General features: G+C 41.3%; 1 protein-coding gene across 2 annotated transcripts in view; it reads left to right on the top strand.

Annotated features, from left to right (window-relative positions):
* Nucleotides 1-27,973, top strand: part of SPECC1L (sperm antigen with calponin homology and coiled-coil domains 1 like) — a 139,163-nt gene that overhangs the window by 55,422 nt on the left and 55,768 nt on the right. For both annotated transcript variants that reach the window (XM_082697665.1, XM_082697666.1), the window contains 4 exons: nt 11,241-11,314; nt 12,427-12,602; nt 19,347-19,510; nt 24,570-24,661. In XM_082697665.1, the coding sequence (XP_082553791.1) occupies nt 11,241-11,314; nt 12,427-12,602; nt 19,347-19,510; nt 24,570-24,661 (506 nt within the window). The remainder of the gene's footprint in view (nt 1-11,240; nt 11,315-12,426; nt 12,603-19,346; nt 19,511-24,569; nt 24,662-27,973) is intronic.

The following is a 27,973-nucleotide window of genomic DNA, read 5'->3' as shown; positions in this document are numbered from 1 at the left end:
AAAACTGGTCAAAAGTAGATGCTAGATAAACACATGTATAAACTTAACGAAGTTGATAACTATACTGTGTTTAAGGAAGTAAATGTTTCTATCCTTAGGAACCACAATCTGAATAGCTAGAGGTAAAAGGCCATGATGTATATCCTTAAAGGTTTAGGAAAAACATTAGGGATAGATGGATAGAGACATAAAGAGGGATACAAGATAGCAAATGATGAAAACGGATGGGTAAACTGTTAACATAGATAAATCTGAAGAAAATGGCATATGGGTGCTTTTTTGTACCAGTTTTTGCACCTTTTTGTAAATTTGAAATTTCCAAATAGTGCATCTTAGAAATTCTTATGTATTCTTCATCCAGATTCCTTAGATGTTAACAAATTTTAAGTTGTAGTACACTTTAATGATACCCAGGTGGGGGTGGGGACAGGGAGAATGGGAATAACTGTTTTTGGATACATTAGTTAAAGCTTTTAAATTTTGTGGTTTATGATATTGCTTCATTGGGTTCTGACAGTGTGTTATTTATTGACAGAGGATTAATAGACAGACACAGTGCTGGGCCAGATCCCATGTGCTGTGGGTGCAGAGGTGGGAGGTTTTATGGTTTGTTTTGTGTTGTGTTGTGTTTTTAAAGATTATATTTATTTATTTGACAGAAAGAGAGAGCACTTGCAGGAGTACACAGCAGGGGGAGCCACAGGCAGAGGGAGGAGAAGCAGTCTTCCCACTGAGCAAGGAGCCCAGTGCTGGCCTCAGTCCCAGAGCACTGGGATCATGACCTGAGCCAAAGACCGACACTTAACTGACTGAGCCACCCAGGCGCCCTGGGGAGGTTTGAACTAGTTCCAAGAAAGAGTGGGTGGGTCATCTGCAGGAGTCCTATAAACCTGTGGCAGTTCTGAGCTCTGACTACTTGGCTTTGATTCTCTGGATTGACCCCAGGGTTATTTGGAACATTCTGAGACATTTGGATACTGAAGTAGCTCACCAGGGGACTCTTTTCTTAGAGATAATGATAGCCCAACAGATAAAATGTCCTTACCTGAAGTTTCTAAAAACTTCAGTTTAAGGGGTGCCTGCCTTCGCCTTGGGTTATGATCTCGGGGTCCTGGGATCGAGCCCCATTTCGGGGTCCTGGCTCGGGCGGGGAGTCTGCTTCTACCTCTCCCTCTGTCCCTCCCTCTGCTTATGCTTTCTTTGTCTCTCAAATGAATAAATAAAATCTTTTTAAAAACCCAGTACTTTCAGTTTAACATTTATAGCTAGTCTGTATTTCATTATCTCTGAACTGAGAGAATGTATCTAACTTTATTTCCTAAATATAAAAGGTTCTACAGTTTTTCAGATTAACTTGGAAATTGAGTGCATTTTTCATTTAGTACTGATAAAAAAAGCCTTTTGCCTTGTAAGACTTATGATTTGAACATGGAAAAGAGTGACATCTTGTGGTAATTGAGGATGTAGGTAGAAAAATGTTACCTGATAAGGATGAAAAATCATTGCCAAAACAAAAATTATGTTAACATGTGGATTTTAATTTTGAGGTGGCTGAAAATTCTGAATATCTTTTTAGCTATATAGCTTCTCCCTCCAATTTTTTGAAATGAAAAGTTCAAATATTTCGAAATATTGGCAGCATGGTATGTTAGCATCCATTGCCTAGATTTGATAGTTATTGTTTTGCAGTATTCACCTTCCATGTGTGTATGTGTGTGTTTAACTGAACCAGCTGACAGTAAGTTGTAGACCTTATGACATGTAATATTTCAGTATGTGACTCCTAAATATTCTCCTTGTAATCATATTTAGTAAAAATTTGGTATAATTCCTTAGTATCATCTAATAGCTCATATTCACATTTTCTCAGCTGTCCCCAAAATGTCTTTTATAGTTTTCTCTAGGAACCAGGATCCAAGCAAGTTTCATGTACATGAAACGAGTTGTTATGTCTCTCTAGTCTGATAGGAGTTAATTTATTTCTTAGCAAATTCTAGCACTTGGGATAGATGCTAGGTCAGCACTTGGAATGGGGGACTTGCTATTAATTGAGAAATTGAACTTTTTTTTTTTTTTTAAGATTTTATTTATTTACCTGACAGAGATCACAGGCAGGCAGAGAGGCAGGCAGAGAGAAGACTAAGCAGGCTCCCTGCTGAGCAGAGAGCTCGATGTGGAACTCGATCCCAGGACCCGGGGTCTATGACCTGAGCCAAAGGCAGAGGTTTTAACCCATTGGGCCACCCAGGCGCCCCACTTTCTTTCCTTTTTTAAAAACGATTTTATTTTTAAGGGGCACCTGAGTGGTGCAGTTGGTTAAGTGTCTGACTCTTGGTTTCTACTCAGGTCATGAACTCAGGGTCATGGGATTGAGCCTCGCTGCAGGCTCCTTGCTCAGCCCAGAGTCTGCTTGAGATTCTCCCTTCCTCTGCCTCCCCCCGCCACTTGTGCTTTCTCTCTCTCAAATAAATAAATCTTAAAAAAGAAATGACTTTATTTTTATGTAATCTATACATCCAACATGGGGCTTGAACTCACAACCCCAGAATCAAGAGTCTCACGCCCCACTGATTGAGCCAGCCAGGTGCCCTGAAAAATTGAGATGTTGTACTATGGAGCAGCCATTATGATAGTCAACTTTAGAACTTTTTCATCACCCTTAAAAGAAACTAGGCATTAGTAGTTAATCCTTACCCCAAAATGATCTTGACTTCAGAATTAGTGGACAGAATTTTATTTATTTTTATTTTTATCACTTTTTTAAAGATTTATCTTTTTATTTGAGAGAGAAAGAATATCAAGTGTGCAAGCAGGGTGAGGGGGAGAGGGAAAGAATCTGAAACAGACTCTCCACTGAGCAGAGAGCCCAACATGGGGCTCAGTCTCACGAACCCAAGATCATGACCTGATCTGAAATCAAGAGTTGGACTCTTAACTGACTGAGCCACCCAGGCACCCTGTAGAAAGGATTTTAAAGCAGCCATTGTAACTGTCCTCAGGACGTTGAGGAAAATCTGCTTGAAAGGAATGAATAAACAGCAAATCTCAGCAGAGAAATGAAAACTGTAAAGAAAAGAACCTAAAACATATTCTTGAACTGAAAATTTTAACAGCTAATACAAAAAGTTTACTCAGTCATTAAACTGCAAAGTAGAGATGCAGAATGTCAGTGAACTTAAAGACCAGTCAGTAAGGCACTATCCAGTCTGAAGGTCATAGAGAAGAAAGACTGAAAAAAAAAAAAATTAGTAGAGTTCAGTGAGTGTGGGACAGTATCACAAGGCATAACATGTATTTGGAATCCCAGGTAGCTTTCCAGATCATGTCAGTACCATGCTGCCTAGACCTAGCCTGTAAGTGCTTTTTTGTATTGTTTGGATTTAGCATTCCAGACTACAAAGATCTGATGTAAAGTTCACTCAGTAAATACTGTGTTAAGACTTCTGGTTCAAGATGATGGCCTGAGGCCATACATGTACTTCCTTGCCCTCCCAAAGTCTTAGTGAAATGGTCCTGCCATATAATATAAAAATGACAATGAGCCTAAACCAAAGACAGAAAATAGGTGAGGGGGTCTCATCAGTAGATCAGAAATTTTGAGTAACTTCTGGAATAGATAAAGCAAATGGATTTGGGGATATGGAGAAATCAAACAGAGCAAGAAAACCTACAATTCAGGAGAACACTGAAGCTCTAAGTAGTGATGTTCCCAGCCTAACTTTGGGGATGGGGGTTTCTCAGGGATCATCAGGCCTGGGACCCGTAGCAGCTAGTTTCAGGCTGTGGTGTAAAGGATTGCCAGAAGTTTTACTGCCCTCTTGTCTGGTGTTTGCCTCCAGGCTTGGATTCTTTTCTAAAGGAGGTGGGGAATATGGTGCCAGGGGCTCCTGTGGAGATGTTAGCATCAGAAACAGAAGTAAAGCCTTGCCTGAAGTAACCGCAGGCTTCCCATAGGGAAAGGCACTTTGGCTCAGCAGTGAAACAGGCGCGTGTTGCACACACGCGCGCGCACACACACACACACCACCCCTGTTGCCTTGGTTGAAGCCACCCACGTTATGTCCCTGTACCTTTGGAGGAGGGGCCCCCTATAGGAATTGTCATCAGCAGAGCCTTTAGCCAGTCGTTGTGTTGAGGGGAGAGGCCATCACAGCAGTGACTTTCACAGTTGCTGAGAAACATGGAGAAGTCACTAATATTAATTATCCTTGTCCTTATAAGTAAGTAAGGCCAACCAGGACTTAGTGGACATTTTAGTATCTTCAAAGAGAAATAGCAGAAGGAAAGCAACTCAGCTGAGCCCAAAGAAATAAAATTAATGACTTGATTCACCACTAGTCCAGCAAACCAAAGCTGATTGGTATTGAGGGTAGTGGCACCAGGGAGATCTCAGGTGTGGCTCAGGTGATGTGATGTACCCATCTGATACAATGAATTTATCAACTTAGTATTTGTGTAGTTATGCTCTCTGTGTGCTTGCAATTATGGTAGCTCTTTCATGCCTTCTGAGATTTGGGACTAGGGCCAAACATCTAACACAGGTTTTGCACTTTTACATGGAACACTAGTGACAGTGGTGAGCAAGGGTGGCTTGAGAGTAGAGAAGTAGCAGAAGGAATAGAGGAGAGCTGTATAAATCTGTGGTGGGAAAAGCCTTTTTAAAATATGTGGGGAAGGGACACCTGGGTGGTTCAGTCGGCTAAGTGTCCAGCTCAGGTCTCGACCTCAGGGTCTTGAGTTCAAGACCTGCATCGGCTCCATGCTAGGTGGAGCCCCCTTAAAAAAAAAGTTAAGGAATCTTGGAAGCCATAAAGGAAAGTCTATATTTTACTGTGTATGATTGAAATTTTGAGTTCAGCAAAACAAAAGTACCATAAGTAAAGGACATTGGGAGAAATTTTGGTAACACATATCGAATATATGAGGAGATTATATACATCAGTGATACTAGGATAATCCTTTCCCTGAAAAAAGTGTTTGAATAGATAATTAGAAAAGGTGAAAAAAGATGCTCGATTTCACAAAAAAAGCAAAGAAACTCAACAAAATGCCGATTATCACAGCAGGTGTGGAAAGTAAAAAAGGCTGATAGTGTAGCAGAGGAGAAAAGGGCCCTCTCGTGTACTGTTTGAAGGAGTATAGATTACTATAGCCTTTTTGGGATATTGATCAAAATTTAAAGTGTAACAGTACTTTAGTAATCCACTTCCAGAAATCTGTTCTTTAGAAACATGCTTATAAGTTTGCAAATGTAAACTTAGATATGTATGTTGCAGAATTGCTGCTTTATCACAAATACTTGGAAACTACCTGTACTTTCAACAGTTGCGATCTAGTTTTAATAGCCCATATGCACAGTGCATCCATGCTATGACTGCCATGTCACCAGTGAGGACAAATTAGGCAGCTCTCTATGTATGGCACAAAGTGCCGTAGACAGGATAAAGCAGATGCCCTGTATTTGTTGATAGATGTCCATTATTTACTGCTTAGTGGAAAGGCTTATGAAGAAGTATGAATACCATAATCCCATTTTAAGAAAAATATTCACACACGCCAAGTCTGGAAGGATATATGGCAAATGTAAATAATGAGTAACCTTACTTATTTTATTTTGTAAAGGTTTATTTTAGGGTGCCTGGGTGGCTCAGAGGGTTAAGCCTCTGCCTTCGGCTCAGATCATGATCTCAGGGTTTTGGGATCAAGCCCCACATCAGGCTCTCTGCTCAGCAGGGAGCCTGCTTCCTCCTCTCTCTCTGCCTGCCTCTCTGCCTACTTGGGATCTCTGTCTGTCAAATAAATAAATAAAATCTTAAAAAAAAAAAAAGGTTTATTTTAAAGAGAAAGAAGGTGAGCATGTGAGTGAGGGGGGAGGGGCAGAGGGAGAAAAGCAGACTCCTCACTGAATGTGGAGCCTGGATGCAGGACTTGGTCCCACAAACCCAAGGTCATGACATGAGCCAAAACCAAGAGTCAGACAGTCAGCCAACTGAGCCACCCAGGCAACCCATGAGAAATCTTATTTTTTTTTTTTAAAGATTTTATTTATTTATTTGCCAGAGAGAGAGAAGGAGAGAGAGAGCGAGAGAGAGAGTGCGAGCAAGGGAGCACAGGCGGACAGAGTGGCAGCAGAGGCAGAGGGAGAAGCAGGCTTCCTGCCGAGCAAGGAGCCTGATGTGGGACTCAATACTGGGACGCTGGGATCATGACCTGAGCCGAAGCGAGCTGCTTAGCCAACTGAGCCACCCAGGCGTCCTGAGAAATCTTATTTTTGCAACCCTTTTCTGTTTCCTGGATTTTTGCTGAACATGCATTACTTTTTATAATCAAAGGGGAAAAGTTCTACCTACTTTTGGGGGGGGTTGGGAAATAAAAACGAATAAAGAAAAATAAAAGTAGTAAATGGTTCATTTGAAGCTCATCTGTGTCCTCTTTCAGCATCAGGAATTCTGGTTTAGAGATAAAGCTAGAGCTGTGGCTTGATGGCTGAATGTACTGCCCATCTTCCCCAACGTGGCCCTAAGGCATGGTATTTTAACTGATGGTATACAGTTGTCCTTTCCCTTCCTCTGGAAATTGCACGTGATGTTAGTTGAAAGCACTTGATAGGATGTAAGGGTCTGACAGCACTGAGCTATCAGTACCCTGAGGGTTTTCTTGTATTTGGAGGGCAGGAAAGGTTGCTTGTGAACTTCCATTGATTTTATACCTCCCCCCGCCCCCCACCGGAGTCATAGGTTGAATCTATGCTTATCTTAGTTGTGCTCATGGTAGGTAACATCTGCATGTGTGATGGGCATGTAACTGGGCCAGAACGAAGGCCCGGTTGGTGGTTCCTTCTCTGTCAGGGATGAGAGGTCTTAGTAGGGAAGAGATTGTGAACCCCATTATTAAATGGGGAGGGCAGTGCCCAGAACTATTCAGAGCAAAGTTGGTCTAATGCCAATGAGAATAGCAGTTTACCTGATTTCTAGAATAAAAATAACTTTGTAAAGTTGAGTTATAATTTGTAATAAAAAATGAGATTGTAGTACTTCTTCTGTTCTTTGATAGAATGTAATGTTGCTTTTGAGTTGAAGACAGTAGATGGCAGTGTCCCCCATACTAGAAGAACTTCGGAGGAGGAATTTCTAGTGCATTTAGCACGTTTAGTGGCCCCGGACTTGACAACTAACAGTGCCCTTTTGTGTGACCGTTAATTGGGCCAGAGGGCAGTTTTGTTAAGCTGGTCTTCAAAACAAGAGCATAGATACAGAGTCCTTTGGTTTCCGAGGAGAAAAGCCTATTATCATTTTTAATACTTTATGTTACAAAGCAAAAATAGTTATGATTCATGAAGTTTAAGTCACATTCCCTAGAGACACTTATAGTGAACTTTATTCTGTCTAAATATGTCCACTGGCTGTCAGCTTCCTTTCCTTTCTGTTCAAAAGGTTTAATAAGACACAACAATAATTAATATGTAGTGCTGAGTGTGGAAGAATGCCCCCCCCCTTTTTAAGGATTTTATTTATTTATTTGACAGAGATCACATGTAGGCAGAGAGGCAGGCAGAGAGGGAGAGAGGAGGAAGCAGGCTCACCGCCGAACAGAGAGCCCGATGCGGGGCTCAATTCCAGGACCCTGAGATCATGACCTGAGCTGAAGGCAGAGGCTTTAAACCATTGAGCCACCAGGCGCCCCGGAACAATGCCCTTTTAAGAGTAGTGATGATTTGGCCATGAATGTGGAGTTTGGGAAAGATAAAAGAATAAGAGCCAAAGAAATGAATGAAATCTTGGATTTTATGATCAGTCTAAGATGGTCAGATGGCTTAAAATGTTAACTGAGAATTAAGACACACCAGATGTTAAAGGTGAGCAGTAGTTAGATTTGCTGTCATTTGTCTTATGTGAATTATACTCTGAAGATTCGTAGATAGATCTTTTGTGACCAGAAAAAATGGAAAACAGTTTTCAGCTGAGGAGGAGAAATTCACTTTTTCCCCCTATTTTCATTATAAAACTTTTTGCATTTATTTGTTCTTAATTTTTAAAAAGATTTTATTTATTTATTTGACAGAGAGAGGGTGAGCGTGCAAGAGAACATAAGCAGGTGGAGTAGCAGAAGGAGAGGGAGAAGCAGGCTCCCTGCCATCTAGGGAGCCTGACATAGGGCTTGATCCCAGGACCCTGGGATCATGACCTAAGCCGAAGGCAGACACTTAACTGACTGAGCCACCCAAGCGCCCTCCAAATTTTTACATTTAAATATAGTGTAAATGAAAGGTATAACTCGTAGTGTTCCCAGTACTAAAAATATTTTATCTTCTGTCCTTATTTACATCTGATAGTATCACCAAGACCTTGAATTCGGCTGTACGTAGGTCATATGGGAGCCAATGATCCATGCTAGTTTGAGTCATCTTTGCCTCCAGAGATACGGATCAGGGTATTGGACTCACTCACTGGTGTCCACTTTGCTCTTAATCAAATTGAATGGCCCTTTCAGTTTCCAGGTTAAATGAGGTCAGAAGGAGCTCTATAGAGATAGACTTTTAATCCTTTTCATATGAAAACATCCTCTTTTCTGTCTGTAGGTAAGGACTGTATTTTCTTTCCCTTTCCTTTGTATCTTAAGCATCTAGAAAAAAGCCTGGTACAAAGAGGGTACTTAATGAGGTACTCGTTGAGTTAATTTTGAATTTTGTATCCTTATTTCAGAGACCCCAACTTTGTTGAACAATTTTGTGTTGAATGAGAGAGAATTAACTACTGGCTACCAAAATTGGCCAGGTTTTCCCCCATGTTTTATCTCATTTATTTTTTAATTATTTTTATTTTTATTTTTTTTAAAGATTTTATTCATTTATTTGGCAGACAGAGATCACAAGTAGGCAGAGAGGCAGGCAGAGAGAGAAAGGGGAAGCAGACTTCCCGCTCAGCAGAGAGCCCGATGCGGGGCTCGATCCCAGGACCCTGAGATCATGACCCGAGCCGAAGGCAGAGGCTTTAACCCACTGAGCCACCCAGGCGCCCCTCTCATTTATTTTTTATTCAGCTTTAGAAAACATATTGTCATTATATATTTACAATAATTATTACACATATATAATACTGGGGGTGCCTTGGCTCAGTTGGTTATGCATCCAACTCTTGGTTTCAGCTCAAGTCATCATCTCAGGGTTGTGATACTGAGCCTTGTGCTGGGCTCTGTGCTGAACGTGGAGGCTGCTTAAGAGTCTCTCTCTCCCTTTGCCCCTTGCCCCTCTCTGCCTTGCTCTTGCACTCTCTCTAAAAAAAAAAAAAAGAAAAGAAAAGAAGAAAGAAAGAAAAATTTTAAAAATCAAAAAAAGTAAAAATATCTGAACACAGATGTATCAGTGTTGAATTAAAGGTTTCATGTCACAGAGGTCTACAGCAGGTTCCTAATGGAACTGAGAGGAGGAAGATGAACAGTTTAAGAAAAGACAGTAGCACACTCCTACTTTAGGGTGTTGATTAAAAGTTAATATTTTGTGAACTTAGGGAAGATTTTTGTAAGCTTTATGAGAGAGGGCATGAGTGGGGGGCGGGCACAAGGAGAGGGAGAGAAGCAGACTCCCTGCTGAGTGTGGAGCAACTTGGAGTCCATCCCATGACCTTGAGATCATGACCTGAGTTGAGATCAAGAGTTGGTCTCTCAACTGACTGAGGCACCCAGGTGCCCCAGGAAGATTTAATTTGGAGAAGATTTTATTTTTAAGTGATCTTAAACCCAACATGGAGCTTGGGCCCACAATCCCAAGATCAAGCATCTCATGCCAGCGAAGCACCTAAGATTCTTTTTTTTAAAGATTCTGTTTTTGAGTGGTCTCTACACTCAACCCTAAGATTAAGAATTTTGTGCTCTACTGACAGCCAGCCAGGGGCTCTTGAAGGACTACTTTTTTGATTACACATGAAACCTCACACAGCTGTTCCCTATGCCTAGGTTCTTACTACTAAGTAAGTGTAAGGAATAGGAGGGAATGTTTACTCAGAAACACCAATGTCTATAGCAGTGATATCCTTGATAATAAAGAGTTTAATTCTGTAAATGGAATATTTTTTTAAAATCTTAGGTTCTGATTTGAGTATTGTTTTCTCTTGTTCCCTCCATTAGCCTGCATATTTATACATTTATTCCATTTTACAGCCCTATCGTGTATCAGGTGTTGGAGCTGTGAAGTCACCACATAGTACCTGACTTTGAAGTGTTTCCAGTCTAGTGGTAGAGACAGATATATAAAGAAATGTAACAGGATTGGCCATAGTAGTCACAGGCAGAGTTGGAACACAGAAAGGATAGGGCTTTCCTGGAGTGGGGGGTGGCAGGTAAAGTCATGGAATTTGTCACCAGATGTCAGTGCTTTTTTTGATGCTTCAGCCATGAGAAAGTGCTCAGTCCCTGAGCTGTCCAAGTAATCAACTGTGCTAGATTTACTGGGTGGCGGTTACCAGTGGGCGACTTCCTAAGCCATTTCCTCTTAAGCATGGACTTTTGAGCAGAACCTCCAAGTAGAATATGACTTCCTATACATTTCTGGTTCCAAGGACACTGGGCTTGACTTTGCCTTCATGTTTGCATTCCCACTCTATCTAGAATGGTACTTTGGATATAAGTGGTACTCATTAAATGTTTACAGTGAAAGTGAAATTGTTTGAGGAAAACTCATATTATGTAAGAAATGATTTGAGGAGTTTTTATTTATTTTATGAATATATCATTATTTTATAAAAAGACTTTCTGTAAAAGTAATGTAAATAGCAGCTCCCCAGGGTAATTAGTTAAATTTGTAAAAATTTTGCTAATTCACCACTCTATGGAATTTATTGCAGTGTGTAAAATAAGTTATGCTTTCATAAAGAGTTTAGTTTAATAACCCTTTTGATTAAAAGTTCACACTTTAATAGTAGTCAGTGATATTTTGATTGGTTATGAGCCAACAGTGTGTTTCCAACAATTGATTTTACTTAACTTTTTGTTTCAGAATTAAGACTCTGAGGAAGGAAGCAATTCAGAAATTGTGATTTAAGCTTTGATATTTTCCTTAGGAAAGTAGTATTGGTTAATACTTGGAATGAACATTCTTTTTTTGTTTTAGAGTTTGGTATTACAAATAAGAAGTCTTTGGGCAGGATGACCTTTCTTTTCAATGTCATATTTAAATACCTTCCTTTATATTATTCCTTGGAACACAGCTTTAAGAATATATATTTAAACTTCTGTGTTCTTTTCAGATACGGTTAAAAAACTCCAGGACCAGAAACATGACATGGAAAGAGAAATCAAGACACTCCATAGGAGACTTCGGGTAGGATAAATCCTCATGTATTATCTCATTAGAATAACTAGGTTTCTGAAAGTTGAGGACTGTGTAGTCCTTGATCGTTGTTAGCATTTGTCTTAAGCTTCAGATTCAGTTAAAATACTGATCCTTCTGCCCGTTGGGCGGAAAGCAACTGCCATCATTTCAAGTTGGGATTAGTGCTGGATTCTGGATAGAAGAATCTTCTAGTAATTTATGAGTGGTAGTTTTAAAAAGATGGATTTAGGAAGCAAGTATTGTATTTTGGAAAGAAAAATTATTTGCTCTTGATTAGTAAGTGTCTCAAACTAAGCTGTTTTCAGTCTTCTGTGGATTTGATCAGCTTGCTGACAGCTGTGCCAGTCTGCTGCAGAGGTTGGGTAAGCTCATCTCTTAGTTTGGGTCATGCCTCAGTTACTCAGGCTATATTCACAGTGTCAGAAAATTGCTTTGTTGGGGGATGGGTGCTGGACCCGCCATTGGGCAGCTGTGGCTCTGGTGGAGGCAACGCCCTGGGGAGACTTGCCCACCCAGCCACGCCCACATCCTCCATGACTGTGGAAAGCAGCAGACTGTACAGTTCTTTGCTCTTTTCTTTGTATGACTTTGTCTGCCTAGTTAGAGTTTAGTGTTTTTCATCGGACTTCCTCTTCCTTTTCCTTGACTTTTGATTTTTTTTTTCCTGTTAGTTTTTGATGTCAAGATATTTATAGATATTCCCTGTAAAATCTTTCCGTATGGTTCACACACCATTATCTACTTTTCAGAGGTAAAGTGCTGTAAATTTTGAACAATGTGTTTATTTTCATAAGACTTTAAAAACTTGCATAAGGAAGGGAGACTTGATACTTTTGTCATTAAAATTGATTAAGCACTCTGGTGCTCGATGCCTCAGCAGACAGAGTAACTAGAAAGTCTTTTCCTCATTAAGTACAAGTTCACTACTAATAATTGTATTACCTGTTACCTGTTAGAAATTATAATAGTAGTTATCTGAGACTTAAAAGAAATTAATCATCATTTGGGAAGTGCATTATAGTCCAGTCATAAATATACTTTATTTTTAAGTAAGTATTTTTGCTTTCTTTTGGAAATAAAAATTTAGTTTTTTAATGTAGGAAGAATCTGCGGAATGGCGGCAATTTCAAGCTGATCTCCAGACTGCTGTGGTCATTGCAAATGACATTAAATCTGAGGCCCAAGAGGAGATTGGCGATCTGAAGCGCCGGTTACATGAGGCTCAAGAAAAAAATGAGAAACTCACAAAAGAACTGGAAGAGATAAAGTCACGCAAGTATGTTTTGAGAAACCAGTTTTTTTTTTTTTTAAAGATTTTATTTATTTGACAAAGAGATTACAAGTAGGCAGAGAGGCAGGCAGAGAGAGAGAGGAGGAAGCAGGCTCCTTGCTGAGCAGAGAGCCCGATGCGGGACTCGATCCCAGGACCCTGAGATCATGACCTGAGCTGAAGGCAGCGGCTTAACCCACTGAGCCACCCAGGCGCCCCGAGAAACCATTTTTTTTTTTTTTTTAAGATTTTATTTATTTATTTGACAGAGAGAAATCACAGGTACACTGAGAGGCAGGCAGAGAGAGAGAGAAGGAAGCAGGCTCCCTGCTGAGCAGAGAGCCCGATGCGGGACTCGATCCCAGGACCCTGAGATCGTGACCTGAGCCGAAGGCAGCGGCTTAACCCACTGAGCCACCCAGGCGCCCCGAGAAACCAGTTTTAATAGAGAACACTTCAGTCCCAATTTTGTGATGTGGTATCATGGAAAGAAAGAGTGTGGATCCTAGTGGAAGTTACTCAACTTTTCTGGCCTCATTTTATGATACCTGCAAAATAGTACATTCTGTATGATCTGTCAGAGTTGTTATCAGTATCTATAATTAATAGTTCCGGGGGGCCAGAATGGTCCCTGGCACAAAGTACCTTCTAGTTCTCTTCTTTCCTATATCTCTACACCCCAGTCCTGTTACTTTGCTTTAGATTAATAGCCTCTGATTAGGAATGTGTACTATGGAATTATACATCCTGTCCACTTCTGCTTCTTACTAGCTGTGTGATCTTGGTCAGGGCCCTTAACTTCCCTAAGCCTCACTTTGCTCATCTTTAAGATGGAGGCAGTCCTCTCTGCTTTACAGTGTTGCTGGAAGGCTGAAAGGAGATCTGCCTGCCCAGTAGCCAGGGTGATGATGAGTATACTTTATCTTATTTTTTTTAAGATTTTATTTATTTGTTGGAGAGAAAGAGAGAGGGAAAGCACAGAGGGAGAGTGAGAGGGAGAAGCACACTCCCTACTGAGCAGGGAGCCCAGTGTGGGGCTTGATCCCAGGACCCCAGATTAGATATTTAACCAACTGAACCACCCAGGCACCCCTACCTTAATAACTAATGTTATTATTAGAGACCTAAGTAAAGAGTGCAAAGCGAGTTTTTCTGTATCACTCTCTTGAGGAGGTTTTACTTATAACCACCTTAATCTCCATAGTAGTATTTTTTCCCCATTAACATAGAGATCATTGGAAACCAATGTAGTGCTTTAGATGAGATGCCATTTGTGATGTGTTTTGAGTTCTCAGTGAGATTCCATCTAATGGGTAGGGGGGAGTAGTTTTTATGTTTGAGGTTATTAAGAATTTGATTATCCAGGGACGCTTAGCTGGCTCAGTCAGTAGAGCATATGACTTGATCTTGGGGTCATGAGTTTGAGCCCCAAGTTGGGCATAGAGTTTACTTTATAAAAAAAGTATTTGGGGGGCGCCTGGGTGGCTCAGTGGGTTAAGCTGCTGCCTTCGGCTCAGGTCATGATCCCTGGGTTCTGGGATCGAGTCCAGGATCGAGTCCCGCATCGAGGGGGGTCTCTGCTTGGCAGGGAGCCTGCTTCCCCCCTCCCCGCCTGCATCTCTGCCTACTTGTTATCTCGCGTCTGTCAAATAAATCAATTAAATCTTTAAAAAAAAAAAAAAGTATTTGGGGCACCTGGGTGGCTCAGTGGGTTAAAGCATCTGCCTTTGGCTCAGGTCATGATCCCAGAGTCCTGGGATCGAGCCCCGTATCGGGCTCTCTGCTCAGCAGGGAGCCTGCTTCCCCCCACCCTCTCTGCCTGCCTCTCTGCCTACTTGTGATCTCTGTCAAATAAATAAATAAAATCTTTAAAAAAAAAAGTATTTGATTTTTCATTACTTTTAACTAATTTTTAGGTAGACCTAGGAAAAAATTTAGAAAAATATTTATGGGGTGCCTGGGTGACACAGTTGGTTAGGTGTCCAACTCTTTTTTTTAAAAAATTAATTAATTAATTTGATGAGAGAGATCACAAGTAGGCAGAGCAGCAGACAGAGAGAGGGGGGGAAGCAGGCTCCCCTCTTAACAGAGCCTAATGTGGGACTCTATCTCAGGACATTGAGATTATGACCTGAGCAGAAGACAGAGGCCTAACCCACTGAGTGCACTAGGTGCCCCCCCCCCCCCGACTCGATCTCATTTCAGGTCGTGATCTTAGAGTTGTGAGTTCATGCCCCTTGTTGGGTTCCATGCTGCCTGGAGCCTACTTAACAAAACAAAACACAATAAAACAAAACAGGATATTTTCGAAAACCTATCTTGTTTCATTGTTGCTTATCTCTAATGAATGGCCCAGAGAAAAACCAGATTACTAAACCATTTTTCTTTGGCTTCCTTAAGCAGAACATTTTATTTATTTGACAGAGAGAGATCACAAGTAGGCAGAGAGGCAGGCAGAGAGAGAGAGAGAGAGAGAGAGAGGAGGAAGCAGGCTCCCTGCAGAGCAGAGAGCCCTATGCAGGGCTCTATCCCAGGACCCTGGGATCATGACCTGAGCCGAAGGCAGAGGCTTTAGCCCACTGAGCCACCCAGACGCCCCTCATATTACCTTTTTTTGTATACTGTTAAAGAAATGTTTTATTCCTTCCCTTTTTTTTTTTAAGATTTATTTATTTATTTAGGAAAAAGTGCGTGCGACGGGGGGGGGGGGCAGAGGGAGAGGCAGAAATAATCTCATGCAGACTCTGTGCTGAGTGTGGGAGCCCAACGGGTAGCTAGATCTCAGGACCCTGAGATCACAACCTGAGCCAAAAGCAAGAGTTGGATGCTTAACTGACTGACCACCCAGGCATCCCTGAAAATTTTCATTCTGAAGTTAACCTGAGTGACTGAAATTCTGCTCTTGAAGAATCATTCCATCAGGTCCTAAAGATGTCCTCAGTGAAGCAGTAAATTAATTTTACTAAATCTCAGTCCTTAAGTACATACTCTGTTTAACATTCCATGTGATAAATGGGAAATATACATAAAGCACTTTCGCTATGTCTGCTGTATACTCAAGTATGAGGTTGTCTCAAGGAAAGTGCTCTGTGATTGTTAAGAAAAAAAAAACAGCTCACGCTAAAATAAACTATTAAGACTTTGGTATTTGGTGGATGTCCCTTGGAAATGAATTAAGAGAGACTGTCACTGACATTTAAAGGAAAACAACTGACTGTATTTGTTGCTGGTACCAAAATGTGGAAATTCGAGTAAATGTTAGGATTTTAGAAAATTTGTATTTGCCATCATAAGCTTGGCAGCTTCCCGTATTTAAAGAGTTTTCTGATGAGATCATTGCTGATATTAACAAATGTGACTTTTAAATAATAAATCCTATAATGACAGATATCATCATTTGGAAAATTCATGTAATTCAGTGAACCAGTGTTTTCTTTTTTTTTTTTTTTAAGATTATTTATTTATTTATTTGACAGAGAACACAAGTAGGCAGAGAGGCAGGCAGAGAGAGAGAGAGAGAGAGAAGCAGGCTTTGCACTGAGCAGAGAGCCCGATGCGGGGCTTGATCCCAGGACCCTGGGATCATGACCTGGGCCGAAGGCAGAGGCTTTAACCCGCTGAGCCACCCAGGCACCCCGAGCCAGTGTTTTCTGTATGACCAGTGCAGTCACATATGGGTAAAAGATCCATTTAAAGTATAAGATAGACTAGAGTACTTTTAATGTACAGAATAGGAGAAGTTTATTCACATGGTTTCAAATTGCACATCGCAACAAACTTTTAAGTAACTACCACTTAATACATTTTGGTATAGTACCAAGGAAAAACAGCCTCAGTTGTCTAAAAAGCCACAATTACCTATTTCACGTCATTAAAATAATCTTTTCTTTTTCAACTACTACATATCTCTGAGCCCTGTTTTTCTTATGTCACAATAGATTGAATACAGAAGAAGAAATGAGAATCTAATAGTATATTCTGTTAAGCCAGACATTAAAGAGATACACAAAAATGTAAAAACACTGCTATTCTTCATCCTCTTGTTCCTCCTCCTCCTCTGCCTCTTCCTCCTCTTCTTCCATTTTTTGGTTTTGGAAAATGGTTGTTTCTTATAAAAGTATGTTGTATTGTTAAGTCCCGGGTTTATTTTTATTTTTAGATGAATTAAGTATTTTAAATATATCTTAGTTTAAATTTCCATTATGATAAATGTCAATAGATATAAGCCACATAAAGAAAAGCTCTTTGGGATCTTCAGTAGTTTTATTTTTGTTGTTGTTGTTTTTTGTTTTTTTAAAAGATTTTATTTATTTATTTGACAGAGAGAGAGAGGGGGAAGCAGGCTCCCTGCTGAGCAGAGAGCCTGATGTGGGGCTCGATCCCAGGACCCTGGGATCATGACCTGAGCCGAAAGCAGAGGCTTTAACCCACTGAGCCACCCAGGTGCTCCATCTTCAGTAATTTTTAAGAGTGGAAAGAGGGGGCCCAGGTCTGGGTGTCCTGGGCAGTTAAGTGTCTGCCTTCGGCTCTGGTCATGGTCCCAGGGTCTTGGGATAGAGCCCCACTTTGGACTCCCTGCTCAGTGGGGAGTCTGCTTCTCCCTCTCCCTGTGCCCCTGCTCATGCTGTAACTCTTGCTCACTCTCAAATAGATAAATAAATCTTAGGGAAAAAAAAAAAAAAAAAGAGTGGAAAGGGACTCCAAGAAAGGTTTGATAATCATTGTTACAGATTATTTGTTTAAACTTCTGAACATGATGGGGCGCCTGAGTGACAATTAAGTGTATGCCTTCGGCTAAGGTCATGATACCTGGATCCTGGGATTGAGTCCCGCATCGGGCTTCCTGCTTAGCAAGGAGTCTGCTTCTCCCTCTCCCTCTGCCTCTCTCCCCGGCTTGTACACCACATTCTCTCTCAAGTAAATAAAATCTTTTTTAAAAAGTGTGAACATGAGACCCTGTGATACATCCGGAGGAAAACAACTGTCAGAAGATATCAGAAGAGTAAAATAGCTACCAGATTTTCCCAAGGACTGGCTTAGTTTTTGTCTACCTGTAAACTTATTTGATGGTTATATGAAAGATGCAAACTCTGCAACTGAAATCTTATTCCAGATGAAAACTTCTGTATTAGCTCAGTGAATTAGAGCTAGCCAGAAATAAAATGTTATTGATTTTTTTAGATGAATCATGATCCACTGAGCATCTATGAGACTCATGTACTAATAGGGCCCAGGTTTTGTTTTGTTTTTTTTTCTTTGTAGAAATTCTATTTGGATACTACAGAAGTTTGTTTTAAAGAATATGAACTTTGGGGGCGCCTGGGTGGCTCAGTGGGTTAAAGCCTCTGCCTTCAGCTCAGGTCATGATCCCAGGGTCTTGGGATCGAGCCCCACATCGGGCTCTCCGCTCAGCAGGGAGCCTGCTTCTTCCACTCTCTCTCTGCCCGCTTCTCTGTGATCTCCGTCTGTCAAATAAATAAATAAAATCTTTCACAATAAATAAAATAGTATTTTAAAAAATAGAATATGAACTTTGATTTCATTTCTTTTGTATTTTCCTGTTTGTGCATGGCATATTAGATAGGGCCAGTATAGATAACCCATATGTACTGGTGAATTCCCAGACACCAAAAAGCAGGACAGAATCTCAAAATCCCAGTCCTGAATCAGGTTCTTTTTGGCCAGCCCACTTTGCATTTTACTGCTAACTAATAACTGATGTTCTCACCTTACACATACTCAGATGGAAAATGGATTCTGTTGGTTACTTTTAAACATATTTAGTACAACCCAATATAAAAATTGTAATATTGTTTCCTGGAATTTACCAAACAAACGAGAATATTAGACTCGATAATTTATTTAGCTCTACTGATACTGTCTTTTTTTGTTTTTTCTTTTTTTTTTAAGATCTTATTTATTTATTTGACAAAGAGGGAGATCATAAATAGGCAGAGTCAGGCAGAGAGAGAGGGGGAAGCAGGGTCCCCACTAAGCAGAAAGCCTCATGCATGGCTCCATCCCAGGACTCCCAAGACCATGACCTGAGCAGAAGACAGAGGCTTAACCACTGAGCCACCCAGGTGCCCCGATACTTTTTTTTAAAGTGATACTTTTTTTTTTTAAAGGTTTTATTTACTTATTTGACAGACAGAGATCACAAGTAGGCAGAGAGGCAGGCGGTGGGGGGGGGGACCAGGCTCCCTGCTGAGCAGAGAGTCCAATATGGGGCTCGATCCCAGGACCCTGAGATCATGACCTGAGCTGAATGCAGAGGTTTTAACCCACTGAGCCACCACCTAGGTGCCCCCCCCCTTTTTTAAAGATTTTTATTTATTTATTTGACAGAGAGAAATCACAAGTAGATGGAGAGGCAGGCAGAGAGAGCAGAGAGCCCGATGCGGGACTCGATCCCAGGACTCTGAGATCATGACCTGAGCCGAAGGCAGCGGCTTAACCCACTGAGCCACCCAGGCCCCCCCCTTTTTAAAGATTTTATTTATTCATTTGACAGAGAGATCATAAGCAGGCAGAGAGAGGGGGAAGCAGGCTCCCTGCTGAGCAGAGAGCCTGATGCGGGGCTCGAACCCAGGACCCTGAGATCATGACCTGAGCCGGAGGCAGGGGCTTTAACCCACTGAGCCACCCAGGCGCCCCTAAAGTGATACTTTTTAATGCTTTTCAGTAGGGAGGCAAAAATGTGTTTGCTAGTATGTGTGTAAAAAGGCCTGATTTCACTATTGTTTTCAGGCAAGAGGAGGAGCGAGGCCGGGTGTACAACTATATGAATGCTGTTGAGAGAGACTTGGCAGCCTTAAGGCAAGGGATGGGACTGAGTAGAAGGTCTTCAACTTCCTCCGAGCCAACCCCTACGGTGAAAACCCTCATCAAGTCCTTTGACAGTGCATCACAAGGTAACTTCTTAAATCCTATGCCAAGGGCAGGCTGTCGTCATTCACTTACTATCTGTTCTCTGGTCTGGTTTGATATTCTTTCCATCTTACCCTCTGAGCCTCATCAAATTCAATGTAATATTAATGAACTAGTCTTACTATCAGGTGACTTTTTTAGCAGGGGAGTTGGGATCTGTTCAGCTTCAGAGAGTTTGTTCTTAGACTTGGTGCCTTGCCCCTCAAATAAATGGGTCTTCACATAGTCCTGAGGCTCTGAGTGTGTTCTCTATGCCAAAAAACCTCTAGATGTATGAATTCAGCCCTTTCCCTTCGTCTGAACTCCTGTAGGTCTATAAATCCAAAGGCTTCCCTGATATTGACACTCTGGTATCTCCTAGACATGTTATGTCCAAAACTGCACTCTTGCCCCTGACTTTAGGCTTTCCCCTGTGTAAATGGCAGGACCATTCCACCCAATTACTTAAGCCGGAAATCCAAGAATCCTCCTTCTTCTTCTTCTTTTTTTTTTTAAAGATTTTATTTATTTATTTATTTGACACAGAGAGAGAGAAAGAGAGAGAGAGAGATCACAAGTAGGCAGAGAGGCAGGCAGAGATAGAGGAGGAAGCAGGCTCCCCGCGGAGCAGAGAGCCCAATGCGGGACTCGATCCCAGGACCCTGGGATCACGACCTGAGCCGAAGGCAGAGGCTTTAACCCACTGAGCCACCCAGGCGCCCAAGAATCCTCCTCCTTTGTTAAATCCTTCCTGTTTCTCACTTCCACATCTAATCCATTATCAGGTCATGTGGATCCAGCCTCCAGCATGCACATCTTTGCTCTGTCTACTTCTCTCCATCTCTAGTGCATAATCAACTGCTAGTACAAGCCATCATCAGCTTCTAATTTCAGTGACTTCCTAATCAGTCTCTCTGTTTCATTTTGATAGAAAGGACTTTTCTTGCTTAAAGTCTTTTAATTGCTTTATTGTAGTTAAAGTGAAATTCAGATCCCCAGTGCCTGCGTGGTCTGACCCTGCCTTCCTCTTAGCCCAGTTGAACCGCTCTTCCTCTGTCCTCTATATTCCTGCCACACTGGACTGCAGGTCCCAAAGCAGGCCAGGCTCTATATTGCAAGGCTCTTCTGTATCCGGAAGCTTATTCTTCCCTCCTTCAGATGACTGGGTCCTTTTTAATTTCTCTAACCCCCTCAGCTCTGGGAAGGGGAAAGAGATGTATTTTAAAAAAAGAAAAAAAAAAAAAACCTAAATGGCGGTGCTTGTCTGGCTCAGTTGGCAGAGAATGTGACTCTCGATCTTGGGGTTGTGAGTCTGAGTCCCATGTTGGGTGTAGAGATTACTTTAAAAAAAAAAAAATAATAATAATAACAAAAAGGAAAACTAGGAGGGCCTGAGTGGCTCAGTCGGTTAAGCATCTGCCTTCTGCCTTCGGTTCAGGTCATGATCCCAGAGGTCCTGGGATCAAGCCCTACAATGGGCTGTCTTCAGCAGCAAGTCTGCTTCTCCCTCTTTGATATCTCTTGCTCTCTCTTTCAAATAAATAAAATATTTTTTAAAAATTAAAAAATAAAAGGGGGCGCCTAGGTGGCTCAGTGGGTTAAAGCCTCTGCCTTCAGCTCGGGTCATGATCTCAGGGTCCTGGGATCGAGCCCCACATCGGGCTGTGTGGTCAGCAAGGAGCCTGCTTCCTCTTCTCTCTCTGCCTGCCTCTCTGCCTACTTGAGATCTCTGTCTGTCAAATAAATAAAATCTTAAAAAGAAAAAAAAAAACAGGGACACCTGGGTGGCTCAGTGGGTTAAAGCCTCTGCCTTTAGCTCAGGTCATGATCCCAGGGTCCTGGGATTGAGCCCCACATCGGGCTGTGTGGTCAGTAAGGAGCCTGCTTCCCTTCCTCTCTCTCTGCCTGCCTCTTTGCCAACTTGTGATCTCTGTCTGTCAAACAAATAAATAAAATCTTAAAAAATAAAATAAAATAAAATCTTGAAAAAACAGAAGAGAAGAACACCTGGGTAATGCAGTCAGTTAAGCATCCAGCTCTTGGGTTTGGTTCAGGGCATAATCTCAGTCAGGGTGGTGAGATCAAGCCCTGGGTTGGGCATTGTCCTCAGTGCGGAGTTGGCTTAAGACACTCTCCCTCTGCCTGCCCCCCCCCACTCACCCATACTCTCTCTCTAAAATAAATAAATCTTAACAACAGGAAAATAACTGAATATAATGTGTCCTAAAACTTACATTTTCTTCTAAAAATTCTTTTAACTTCACAATAGGCTTTATTCTAATCCCTCTAATAATAATAGAGTTTCTATAATCTATATTCTGTGAGTGTATGCAAATTAGTGTCCTTGACTTAAAATCAGAGCAAAAGTCATTTATATACTCACATTGTTGGTACAGATATTTTGGAGGATAATATCTTCCAATTTAAAATGCCATATTCATAGATCCTGAAGTTCTTAATACAATAATACTGGCAGATGTTTATAAATATATATAGATATAGGGACCCCTGAGTGGCTCTGTCGTTAAACATCTGCCCTTGGCTCAGGTCATGATCCCAGGGTCCTGGGATCAAGCCCCCCATCAGGCTCCCTGCTTACCTGGTTCTCCCTCTCCTACTCCCCCGCTTGTGTTTCCTCTCTTGCTATGTCTCTCTCTGTGAAATAATAAATAAAATCTTCAAAAAGAATGTATATAGATAGATATAGATACAGATATACACACAAAGTTTTCAGTGTAGGATTGTTTGAAAAAAAGGGGAAAACCTGGAAATTGCTTACGAGCCCGTTAAAAGGATTAAGTCAATTATGACCCATTAGTACAATAGAATGCTGTGCATTTTTTTAATAAGAATGAGGTAAATCTCAAAGTACTTATGTTAAAATGCGCCTGCAGTCCTTTATAGTAAGTTGCACACCAGTATTTCATAGTGTGATGTCATTTTGTTTTTTTAAGTACATAGATTTTTACATTAAAAGTGCAAGAAAGATGCACTTGGAACTATTGTTAGTAGCTACCTCTGGGTAATATGAGGAGCTAAGATGAAAGAAAGACTTACAAAAATCTGTACTTCTAAAACGAAAGATAATGACGTGTCTACACTAAATTAAAGTCATGAAGTTATTCAGAATATTGATGAAATGGGCCCTAATGCAAAAAAGATAAATCTGCTTCTGAACTGATCTCTTTAAATAAGCAATATTTTACAATAAAATATATCTAAATGACTCCATATTGCACTGCCTAATTATATATGCAAAAGAAGTTAACACAAAGTATTCAAATAACTTGTACATGAGTGTTCGTAATAGCACTACTCATAATAGCCAAAACATGGAAACAACCCAGCTGTCCATCAGTTGATGAGTGGATAAACAGAATGTGGTCTCTACATCTGAAGGAATATTATTCAGCCATAGGAAGGAAGTACTAATACATACTACCATGTGAAAAATATGCTAAGTGAAAACAGGCAGAAACAAAAGGTCATGGGTTATAAGATTCCGTTTTTATGAAATGTGGAGAATAGCTAAGTCCATAGACACAAAAGGCAGTTTGTTGACAGTTGCCAGGGACTAGGGAAGAGATACATGGGGAGTGATTGCTTAATAGAGACTGGGACATTTTGGAACTAGGTAGAAGTGATGATGGCTGTGCAATATTGTGAATGTACTAAATACCCTTGAACTGTACATTTTAAAATTATTTACTTTCTATTATGTGAATTTTTTTCAAAGATTTTATTTACTTATTTGAGAGAGAGAGTGCACAAAAGAGCACAATTGGTAGAGAGGAAGAAGCAAGCCTCTCATCAAGCGGGGAGCCCAATGAGGGCTCCATCCCAGGACCGAGATCATCACCCAAGCCAAAGGCAGCTGCTCAATTACTCAGCTACCTAGGTACCCCTATTAGGTGAATTTAAAATTTTTTTTTTTTTTTAATTTTAAGTAGGCTCCGCACCTAAGACAGGGCTCGAATTCACAACCCAAAGATAAAGAGTAGGATCCTTTACCGACTGAACCAGCCAGGTTCCCCTATTATGTGAATTTTATCTCAGTAAAAGAATGCATCTAAAAATAGCAATTTAAATATAAGTACTTGGTTGCATGAAAAGGTCCACAATGATCTACTTTTTCATCTTTTCCTACTGTGTGATGTGCCTGATTTTATATATGTATCCCATTTTGATTTTAATTTGGCTTCAAACAAATAACCTTTTTTTTTTTCAAGATTTTGTTTATTTATTTGACACAGAGAGAGAGATCACAAGTAGGCAGAGAGCAGGCAGAGAGTGGGGGGAAGCAGGCTCCCTGCTGAGCAGAGAGCCCGATGAGGGGCTCGATCCCAGGACCTTGAGATCATGACCTGAGCTGAAAGCAGAGGCTTAACCCACTGGGCCACCCAGTACCCCAAATAACCATTTTTTATGTACCCTCTACTAAACCTTGTATCAAGCCCAAGTATCTGGAAGTGAGTAAATTATGGATCCGACTTTTGAATAGTTCAGTCTAGAGAGGGAGATTGACGTATAAGTGAATAATTAACAGATCTGTGCATTAAATGCAAACCAGAAAGTACTTGCTAAGTGAAGTGATGAACTCCGCAGGAGGAGATGAGAAAAGCTGAATGGGAGCCCAGTGTTCTTTTGTTTTTTGTTTGCTTTTGTTTTCCAGTGTGCCTTCATTGAATGCATATCCACTATGGGCCCAGCTTCTCACCTGGTATAGTTACAGAAATATTCCTCTTGGGTTTTTTGAACTTGAATTACATTGGCTCATGGAGTTCTTTAACTACCCAAGTTATTGAAATGGCAAAAATGGGATGACTGGCATAACCAGTTTGGGAATCAACACAACTACTCTAGGGAACAGACAGTCTGCCTGATGGCAGGAGAAGCATCACCTGTTAGGCAGGACTGTGAGTGAGCGCCTCGGAGGTTAGGCCTCAGGACAGCTTCAGGGGAGCCAGAACATTGGGTAGCCTGAGGGATCGTTCAGGGGAGACCAGTTATAAAAGCTTCCACTCTACCATGATGCATTCAGTATTTGTTTGTTTGTTTCTGTAGTACCAAACCCCACTGCAGCCACAATTCCTCGCACGCCTTTGAGTCCGAGTCCAATGAAAACCCCTCCTGCCGCAGCTGTCTCACCTATGCAGGTAAGTGTCCGTGACCATAGAGGCTGTGGGAGCCTCAGCATCTAAAAGTTTGTCCTCCTAAAAGTCATTTACACTTACGTTATGGGGGGCAAATGACTTACCTCGTGAAGAATGTAGTAGTTAGGATTGTAAAATAATGTAAATATCCTTAATTGAGATAAATTATGAAAATGTCCATTATGTTACTCTTTGGAAAGAGTAACAAGTACTGAACACTTGCTGTGTATTCTACACTATTCCCTGTGCTTTATCATGTGAATTCATGTAATTCTCATAACAGCCCTGTTGGGTACCAGGTACTATTCTTACCTCTAGTTTTCACACATGAAAACTGAGGCCTAGAAAAGTTCAGCAATTTGCTGAAGGTCATATAATGAAGTGGTGGAGTGGGGATTTGAACCTGAGCAGTGTGGGTTCAGGGACCGTCTCTCTAAGTTAGGATGTGTAGTTGGCGTGTGTCAGCCTCCACTACCTAACAAATCAAAGCTTAGTGGTTTAAAAGAGCAGTTGTATGATTTTCGCATTTGTGTGTTGAATAGGCAGCTTTGCTGGCTTTCTGTGGGCTCACTTCCGTACCTGCACTTAGCCACAGGGTGGGCTGAGGCCTGGGCTCAGCAAGGATGCCTGGGCCACTCTCTCCATGTGGCATTTCCTCTCAGGTTCCTTCATGGTGCGGTATCTCAATGTCCAACCAAATCCTAAGGCTGGCCCAGGTTCAGAGTTGGGGTTTCTGCAGAAGGTTCATTATGGGCTTTTTTTTTTTTTTTTTTTTTTTTTAAGCCATCTAGTACAAGGTCATTGCTGATCCATTATAAACAAGTCTCTGAAGTTGCTCTTCTTGGCTGCTGTGGAAATGTAGGCCAGAAGCAAGGGAGATGGTGGTTGTTCTGTAGTGCTCATTAGGCCTCTCACTGTACCCTTGTTGGTCAGCTGCTTTTGGAAATATTGGCTGTGGTGGAGTTTTCCACTTAAGTTAGAGTAGCCAAAGGAAAACTGGCCATAAACCTAGTACCTAGTACCCTTTGATACAGGGGAACCTTGGCCATACCTCTTCTGTAAAACTAGCATTTGGGAACATTTTATTTTTAAATTGAAACCTTTGTGCTTTGTTAATTATTGGCCATGCATTTTACGAGTGAATATGTTGGGTTTTGTTTTGTTTTGTTTTGTTCTTATTTTCTAACTTTCTCCTATGTGAAATTTAGGGTAAATGTGTACTCCTTCTGCATTTGTAATGTTGCAAATTAGTGGTGCTGCATTTCCATGTGTACAGAAGGTGTTAATGCTCTTAATTTACCATGAAGGCAAGGGAATTCCAATCGTACTATAGATTTAATGCTTTTTATATGCTCTCTTATTACTCATACTTTTTCTGTAGACCTCAAGATGCAAAATACAAACTTCAAAAGAGGTGAAATTTCTTTAATATCTGTTGGTTGAAATTTAATATACAAAGCATGACTTTGGGGGCGCCTGGGTGGCTCAGTGGGTTAAGCCTCTGCCTTTGGCTCAGGTCATGATCCCAGGGTCCAGGGTCCTGGGATCGAGCCTTACTTCGGGCTCTCTGCTCAGCAGGGAGCCTGCTTCCTCCTCTCTCTGCCTGCCTCTCTGCCTACCTGTGATCTCTGTCAAATAAATAAATAAAATTTTTTAAAAAATGCATGACTTTGACAATCTTTATAAAGGTAGGAGGTGAAAAATTTAATCTCTGTACCTTGATAGAAGTTAATATAAGTCACATTCAGTAGCTTTTTAGTACTCGGTTAACACAATGCTTCTCAAATCTAATTGTGCATTAAAACTGTGTGGAGAGGTTTTATTTTATTTTATTTTATTTTTTTAAAGATTATTTATTTATTTATTTATTTGACAGAGAGAGATCACAAGTAGGCAGAGAGGCAGGCAGAGAGAGAGAGAGGAGGAAGCAGGCTCCCTGCTGAGCAGAGAGCCCGATGCGGGACTCAATCCCAGGACCCTGAGATCATGACCTGAGCCGAAGGCAGCGGCCTCATCCTAGTGAATGAGAATCTCTAGGGGATAGGGCCAAAGAGTGGGATTGTTAGTTTTTCAAAACTCCCTGAGTGGGAATTCTACTTCTGACTTTGAGGGAGTGACTGGCTGGATTACTCTGCCACCCCCAGCAACTCGAAAGCTGGACAAATTAAAGGAAGCAGTTATATTCAGACATGTACAGCAGGCAGCATGAGACTGTGGTCCTTAAATAAAAGTCCTGCTGGGCCCACACTTTTCCTGTTGGGAGGTTCCAGATGGTGGTTCAGGGGGGATGAAGCCAGATAGAGTCAGGAAGGGGGATCTAACTGAGTCTGAGGAGACAGAGATCCGTGTTCAGGGAGAATGAGAGTGCTGGAATTTGCAGGGCTAAGGACCTAGCAGGAGAGAGCTAGGGCCTCTGGAAGGGCCAGAGGAAGGGCCTCTGCAAAGGCATCCCTATGAGTCTTTGCCTGAATGCTAGTCTGCACACGCACAGGGTGAACCCCCACAAGGCTGAGTAAGAACAGATTCCCAGAACAGAAGAGTTACCAGGTAAACACTTCCCGTAGTTCACAGAGAGCAGGGAATCATTTGATTTCCAACTGGCCACCGTGGAGAAATCTTAAAATACTTGGAGCATTCCGTAGAGACCCCTGAGGGCCACACCCTAAAGCAGAACTACGCTGCGGCTCTTGAGTAAGCACTATGCTACACCTGCCTTAAAAATAAACCTCAGAAGAGGAGGAGATCCATAAGTAACTGGGTCCTCAGCCTCTGAAGTGCTTCTTAGTGACTCTCAGAAGTCATACACTTGTGGAATCTGCTCCTCTTGAGTGTTGGCTGGACTTCTTGGCTCACTTCTGTTGAATACAGTATGGCAAAAGGGTGGGAAGTCACAAGGTAGGGTTATAAAAAGAGTATCTTCTGTCTTGAGGTTTCCTCTTGTTCTCTTACATCTAGTCACTCCAGTAAACAATTGAAAATTGAAATACTTAGCAATATATTTAATAAAATGCTGTGAAAAATCTGTATAATGGAAAGAATAAAATATTGCTGAGAGAATTTGAGGAAGTAATAAACAGATATATTCATGGACTGGAAGACTCAGGATTGTTATTATCTTACAGCTCTCCCTCACAATCCCAGTGAGGGATCCAATACATTCCGAGTGACAGTCCTGCATGCTATTTTGTAGAAATTGATAATACAGTTTTAAATTTATATGGAAATTCAAAGGACCCTGAATAGCCAAGGCATCTGGGAGATTTAAAAAAAAGGAAGGGGGGACAGATTTGGAAGATTTATACTACCTGGTTTTAG

The sequence above is a fragment of the Mustela nivalis genome (assembly GCF_964662115.1).
Source record: "Mustela nivalis genome assembly, chromosome: 14".
Lineage (NCBI taxonomy): Eukaryota > Metazoa > Chordata > Mammalia > Carnivora > Mustelidae > Mustela > Mustela nivalis.
Note: the sequence above shows the minus strand (reverse complement) of the source record. Positions and strands in the feature narration are given on the sequence as shown.